This window comes from Malus sylvestris, chromosome 13, assembly GCF_916048215.2.
Source record: "Malus sylvestris chromosome 13, drMalSylv7.2, whole genome shotgun sequence".
Lineage (NCBI taxonomy): Eukaryota > Viridiplantae > Streptophyta > Magnoliopsida > Rosales > Rosaceae > Malus > Malus sylvestris.
Genome location: NC_062272.1, coordinates 7442520 through 7450333, shown reverse-complemented (window position 1 = coordinate 7450333; position 7814 = coordinate 7442520). Strand labels below are relative to the sequence as shown.

At 35.8% G+C, this 7814-nt stretch overlaps 1 protein-coding gene across 1 annotated transcript; it reads right to left on the bottom strand.

The window, feature by feature from the left end:
- Positions 1-605: 605 nt before the first annotated feature.
- Positions 606-2167, bottom strand: LOC126595499 (stemmadenine O-acetyltransferase-like). The gene has a single exon (XM_050261774.1). The coding sequence runs from the start codon at positions 2064-2066 to the stop codon at positions 771-773; it is 1296 nt and encodes a 431-aa protein (XP_050117731.1). The 5' UTR covers positions 2067-2167; the 3' UTR covers positions 606-770.
- Positions 2168-7814: the final 5647 nt, after the last annotated feature.

The window sequence follows — 7814 nt, the reverse complement described above, 5'->3', positions numbered from 1 at the left end:
CAGGCTTGGCCCAAAGTGGTATTTTGGGCCCAAATAGAGTCACTTAGTACTACGGTTTAGTGGTATTCCTCTTCAATTGTAAGTAAGAGATCTTAGGTCCAATTCTCGTCAAAAGCGAATTTGAACCACATTATTGTTAGCTCATTGTGAGACTAAGCTCACCCATTCCCTAAATAGATAATATCGTTTGTTAAAAAAAAAAAAAAAATTAGGGTGGGAGTTTGATCTTTTAGTGCCCCAGCAGTTACAATGCCCTTCTTTTCTATCATTCGAATTAGGGGTGTGCCAACGCAGTCATCCCTCCTTGTAGTTGTGTTGGATTTTTGTGTTTTCTGTGTTGTTCAGCAAAGAAAAAACTGTACCCCATATTGGGGTATCCCAATATCATACAATACTTTCTCCACCCACATGTGTCTTTAAACGTTGAATGAAAGCATCATTCCAATATCCTAAATTCTTAATTAGCGTGGCGTTTCCTTTTGAATGAAGCATCTTTTTCACACAACAAAAATAAGATGTACCTGCATATCACCTTTCGCAGAGCAATAGGCTAATTGCCTTGAAACGCTTAGGGGAATGCCTTAAGATAAGTATTAGACTGTAAATAAGGACAAAGTAAATAATTCAACCCTTAATTATTTTTCTGCAAACAGACTTTGTTCTCGATGAACAGCTTATTCAATCCAAATGTTTGGTATTATACAAAACGAATTAGTAAGAAACTAAAATACAAAAAATTTAGCAACATAATCCAAATATCCGAGCAGGTACTAAACCTTAGCCTCTTGGGCTGGATAACTACATGCCAGCAGTTGCTCATCATCTTGGAACTTAGCCATGTCTTCCTCCTTCAAATTCACCCATACTTCAATCCCACCACTCGACCCAGCATCCATGAAAACAACCAGGTTCTTAAATGTAAGGCTGGCCGACGCGACCCACACAGGCTTGCCCCACCCGAAGTCCGTTTCATAAAGTGGGAACCTGCACAAGCTGGTAAAGCTAAACGACGCCACTTCACCCTTCATAAACTCCTCCGCTCGCTGCTTCAAAAACTTCAAGTGCGCGTTGCCGTCTTTGATTTTGGCCATGTAATCACCATCGATTGTCTTTATTGCTTCCCTCATCTGGCCCACCATCCCGTAACACATATCCTCTCCCTCATCAAACGACGGCGATGACATCGCAAACCGGCTCACGTTCCCGAAATGGTATTCGGGCAGTGGTGGATCCATCCTCGTCCGTAAGTTAACGGCGTGAAGCACTTTGTAAAGAGTGTTAGGGTTCGGCTTTCCTTGAGTGGAGGCAATAACCCGGGCCCATATAAATGCTGACAAGGCCTCAATCCGAGTTGGCTTTCTCTCATTGGTTTTATTATCTGTATATTTTGACCTAAGAGAAGCAACCGTGGAAGCACTGAAAACAAACCTTTTTGTAACAATTTTTTCTCTAGTGATCCCAGTGCTTGGTTTGAACCCTGATATGCTTCTAGGTGGAAAGTACGTGGCCAAATCAAAAATTGGAGGACTGACTGTACGATTTTTAATGTTGCAATCCCCACGAGATATCGATGCCCAACTGTTGAGGAACATGATGCGTGACAATGCATCGGCAACTTTGTGAGAAATGCAAATTCCAATAGCCATGCCACCACAATCGAACACGTTGACTTGGACAGCAAGAACCAAGTCACCGACATTGTCTAGTTCGCATGGGAGTAGTTGGTTGAGTTGGTTTGGGTCGGGTTGGGATATGACATCAGAAAGCGGGGACCTAACTCGGGCTTGGACGTAAGGGGCACCTTGGTCATTGCAATCCACGTAGGCATTTTCGATGACACGTCCAGCCAATGGATAATATTGTGTCAGGGTCTTAGATAAGGATTGTTTTACCTTGTCTGAGTATGTTATGGCGTCATTGCCATGATCATTATTGTAGAAAAGGATCATAGGCATGAAAATGGGAGTGGCGATTTGGTCGAGAAAAGAAAACTCGTGTTTACGAAGGTGGGGTGGGGTTGGCATAGAAGGCTTAATGCAAGCTTTCTCAATTACTTCAATCTTCATCTTGTAACAGTAATGTTGATGAGCAATGAGAATGTAATTTGCTTTGATATGTGAAAGAGTTGTATGCAGCAAATGGCAGCAGACGGTGTTGTGGATTATTCCGTTAGGGAGTTAAATTTATAGTGCTCGTCGGCTCGAGTGGTGCCAAACCAGCAGGCCCTCTTGCTATGTTATTAACGCGTTGCATGCATATGGACGCGTTTACTTTTCCTCAAGCTAAATGCAGTTAACGCTGCAATGCTTTTGGCGCAAGAAATCAAAAGTTTAATCAAGTTGGAGCCAGTGGATAAGGTGATGGTGATAGTGCTAAGCTCTCCACTTCATGCATGCATGATAAGTCAAAATACTTGATTAGTAGGCGGAGAATTTTATTTCTACGGAGATTTCAAAGTCTTCTGGACGTGGATATATAGAGTTGATTAAATGAACGGATACTTTGGATGCGGTCCCTAATCCTTAATATTCTTTGACTAAAACCTTAATGGTATACAAAGTTTGATCAAAGTCCCTTGACTTTGTACACCTCATTATATTACAATTAATATTTATATTTTTATAGTTTTGACATTAATTGTTTAATATTTTATGAGATTTATAATCCTATAAATTTAAAATCCCTCATTATAATACTATTAGAAACGGTTACCATAAAAAAATTCAAACATTTTGATTGAATAAATGGATAAAAACTATGTAAAAATAAGAAATAATAAATGACAAAAGAATGTATCCGTTAAAAAAATTGGTACATTTCACATATAACAAAGTGGTACATTAATAAAGAAGAATGAGTACATTATAAATAAATTAGAGTACAGATAAAAGATTAAAAAATTATGAGTACAAATGAATTTTTAAAAATATAGGTGCTAACATAAATTAATACATGGGTACAAAATAAAACTAAAAATAAAATACTACAAATTTAAAAAAAAATGTTGCAAATTAAAAGTGGGTACAAACTAAAAATATAAATATATGATACAAAGTTTAGGCATAAAACATAAATATACCATATGTAATTTTTCTATCATTGATTAAATATACAATGTCACATGACGGTTTACACATGGGTACAAACACAAATAAAACTTTAAAAAATATGGGCACAAAAAGAAACTAATATATGGGTACAAATTAAAAATAGGTACAAACTAAAAATAAAAATATATGATAAAAAATTTAGCCATAAATATAAATATATTAATTGAAACATTTTTAACACTAAAGGATTATATTTAAAAATAAAAATATTTTATTATTCAAATAATTAATAATGTTATTACTACTCAAGAAGCTTGATCAAAAATTGAAAATGAATAAGATTTTAATCAATAGAGTAGCAAAAAAAAAATGTGAACTAAATTTCTCCTTAAATGAATATATGCACGAGTAAATACAAACTAAAAAATGTACTTTTGAGTTTTGACCAGGTTTGGCATAAGACTCCAAAAAGAAATGGGAATTCTGGTTGGTGCGCTTTAAGGCTTTAAGCGCCGCCTTGGCAGACAAAAGATGGCGAGCTGTATGGAATATTTGACCATCTTATGCGTCTCAGTTCACATTGACATTCTGTGTTACATTACTTGGATAATTAGACCATAAGTAACTTGTATAATTGAATTAAGCTTTGCAATGTATTATACCTGTACTTTATTTGGTAGACCATCTTTCATATATACAAGAAACATAGTAAACGACATCTCTTAGTAGAGAAGTGTTGAAAATGAATTCTATATTGATAGAATAACGGACTTTGCATAAATTTATAAACAAAAACTCTAATTGATTTTATAGTGGAATCTCAATTTTTTTTTATCATATCAAAGCAGGTTGTCCTATGTGTGAGGCCCAACAGATATGAGTCCATCAACTTTGAGTTTATATGTTTGGCTAAAAAATGTCACATGCTCCACGTCACTTGGTAGTATATTGTCTACGTGTTTGGCTTAAAAATTCGTTACCTGTGATGGGCGTGTTAAGAATAAGTCTCACGTTGATGAAGTGAGAGACCTTGCATGTGTTTATAAGTAAATTAGACTACTTCCCATATTCTTATTTAGTTTTAAAGGAAACCTCAACTTTTTTCAAGAAGTGCATACATAAATTATCTTATCTTTGGTGTAAAAATATTTTTCTGTCTAATATTAAAGGGATTGGTAACCCTAAATTCGAATCTTTCCTCCCACGCAAAATAAATTGTATATATATATATATGTTCGATTGGTTTAGGATTATCTCCACCACACTAATTATTAGTTGGTAAACTTCGTACATATTATAATTAGGAAGCACAATCCGGATTCAGATCTCTAATTTGTGTACAGTTAATGTACGAGTATTATTATTATTGTCTACGCAAATTAGAAAAATACGATCTTATAATTACACCAGAGGAAGATGGGGTATCATTGTCAAGAAATTGAATAATGCAAAACCCGCACACAGTCGTTGACCAATCCACCCAGAAATATTATATTCTACCACCCAAAATTGAAGATTCAAATAGAGAGTTTGGTTAGGTCAATTCATCAAGAATAATAATCGCCAGTACAGAAAATCCGTTAATTGCTAGTCTCTATCATTGAGTGCAAAACTCCTCCGTAGAACTCAGCTTCATGATGTTTGTATGACAAACGGTGACGTTCTTCTGTCCATTTTTGGGGGTTTTCTATGGTTTTTCACAAACTAGGATGTATATAAATATCACTTGAAATCTGCAATTATATGAGATCGATATCATAAGAGGCCTTTCGCGTAAAGATAAATGTATAAAAAAATCTACCCAGGAAACCTTTCTTTCCTTTCTGACCAGAAAATATAAGTAAGAAGATCTTTCACAGTAAGAAATTAGCAGTACATATACTCAGGAATCAAAATATTACCATTTCCTCCAAAGACTCTAATTCCACCAAAATTAGGAGTTAAACTCCTTATATTTGTAGTGAAGTTTGGAAAAATTTTGGTTTTCTATCTTCAGTTTACAAAATTGGCCTGGTTTTTGTTAAGATTACAGCTAGTAAATACATGAATAATCTGCAATCTGAATATCCATCTTCTAATGTCGTATGCATATTAGTAAGTAAAGGGATTTAGCTTTGTAGACTTTATGCGCGGACACTATCAGAGAAATTCAGAGTCGCATGATATACTCACAAGGTTCTATTAATATTATAGAACTCTCTCTCTTAGGATTAGGATTAACCCACTACTTTGATTTTTAGCCTATCATGATATAAAGAGCCGCAAAAAATAAAACTTGAAAAGAAGTTTACGTGCAGAATGCAGACCAGATTGACCTCGTTTTCCATTTCAAAAGTTTTATAATTAACGGCTTGAAATCAAGGGTTAGCTACATAAAGTGCGCATCAATCAGATAAAGTGCTCATCAAGCTTTATTACCTCTCATCATGCAGACATAATTAACCATGAAGTGTTATTGTCCATCACATAAGTGTTGTAAAAACTCCCGATTCTTGTAAAAATCATATTAATACGGGCAAAAAAAAAAAAAAAAACCACAATGAAAAACCTGCTAGGGCATGCAATAACCAAAGGCAAAGATGAGTTCATCCATGACGCCTGACAAAAGGTCGATTCCTAATTTCCTAATTAAAGCAGAGTATGTCACTACCGATAACAAATACCCAGCCAGAAAGCATTAATGAAAGAACTGTCTAGCAAACCAACTTCATTATTTTTCAAGTCACAATTGTATAAAATATGTAAATGCTGCAAGCAATTGGATATATGACTTGTATTCATATTAGACTCTCGGCTTCGAAATGAATAAATATTTCTAGCTAGCTAGTTGATTAAAGGTTCATTCAAGCCATTGCGGTTCGTTTAGTGCTGAGAATAGGTTTGGTGATGAATAGAAGTAGACTATATTTAAGATTCGAAACCCTTCAATATAACCCTTCAAATGCGATGTTTATATGCGTTACCGCGAATTGCATGTCCACAGGTATAAATCATTAGGTGAAGCAATATATATTGCATGTCATGAACACACAAAGTCAATAATTAGTTTGTTTGTTTGCTTGTTTGGTTATTTTTTTTTTTTTGGTATAAGCGATAGAGTTTCGTTACCAAGAACAATCAATTACAAGAGGTGTTAGATGGGTATATATGCTTCAATGACCAATTTCTTGATCCGGAGATAATTAGCACAAAACATAAATGATTTTAAACCCCTATATGGCTACCACACAAACCGCACCACTAGAACAAGACATATATGTCACAAAAACGATAAACGTGACATACTTAGCATCAAAACCCTCACGTAAAGTCATCACAAGCAGCGGGGCCACAGTCACCGTAGCGACATGAACAAATCGTCGAAACAAGACAAGCAAAACATAAAAAAACTAAATTAAAAAATAAAATATTCGATAGATAGTGGTTGTGTTTGAAAGGTTATGAATCGAATGACAAGTCCAAATTGCTTATTCTCCAGGAAAAGAAGTTCACATAGGAAAATTTCTTGAGAAATCTATGAAGATTGAATTAGATCTCATGGTGGCCGGAAAATAATTAAAGAAGACTTCTTTCTATAGGATATTGTTTTTTCATATAAATGTATTCTCTCATCTTGTGCTCGACTCCAGTTCCTCGGCAGCACCTCGAGGTGCCTTATGCAACGACATTGTGTGCCCCTTATCATTCTTACTTGGTTAATAACACGGATATCTATTTAGTAAAATATAGTATAATATGCGGCTTCATGACATGTCCATGAGAAGAAAGTGCAGAATTGGTAGGAGGCATAGGGGCAAAGGCACGTACGACACCAACTGTAGCCTAGACAACACACAGAGGGTGGGGTCGTAAGGGATACCCAACTTGAGCCATCATCTTCGTCTTAACGCCACCACGAACCCATAAACCTGCATAAGATTTATTAGCACCATGAGCTGCCCAAAATTTTCGTCAGCTGGTGTGGGTCACAATTTTAGCAAGGGTGGCAGAAACAGTGTGGGTGGTAGAGGGGTTACCAGGCCATAGCCACCCACGTTGTTGCACCTTCATAGCCCACCACCACGACGAACCTGAAATGGTCTGAACATAATTTCCAAGGGCAAAGCTCCCGGAAAAACTCAATCGACTGAGAGAAAGCTACAACATCAGATCTAGCTACACCACCAACCACTGCAAGCACGTGAGAAAGTCGTTGCCGGAAACACCCCATGTCCAACCCTTTCCATAGTTTAATACAAAATTGGAGACATTAGAGCATTTCCAATGTGAGACACCAACTTTGATGACTCATTTAAGGACTTTAAAGGAATATTCGAGTCCTTAAAAAAATATTGCCTGCAATGGAAAATCCTTATAGTATAATCCCTAGATGTAGGGACTAAAATATTAAAAAATTATTGTTCATTTTGTTGGAGTATTGTGACGTTTGATAAAAAAAAAAACAAAAAATGAATCTTTACCATTGATTTTTCAAGAGTTAAAAAAAAAAAAAAGACCTACGTACATGAGAAAATTAAGTGAGAAGCTACCCCACATGGGTGGGTTCAAAAAACAAAGAAAAAACATAAAGAGCAGCATCCTGCTCAAAATTAATGGAGGGCACTCTTTGAGTCCCTATATGTAGTTTTCATATTTGATAATTTCTTTGAGGTATTTGACGAGTCCCTATATGTTAAGATACCTTGAAGACTTCAATTCAGGCTCATTGGAAGCCCTTTGTCCCTATATTTATGGACTATACAGTTATACGGATTCCGTTTAGGG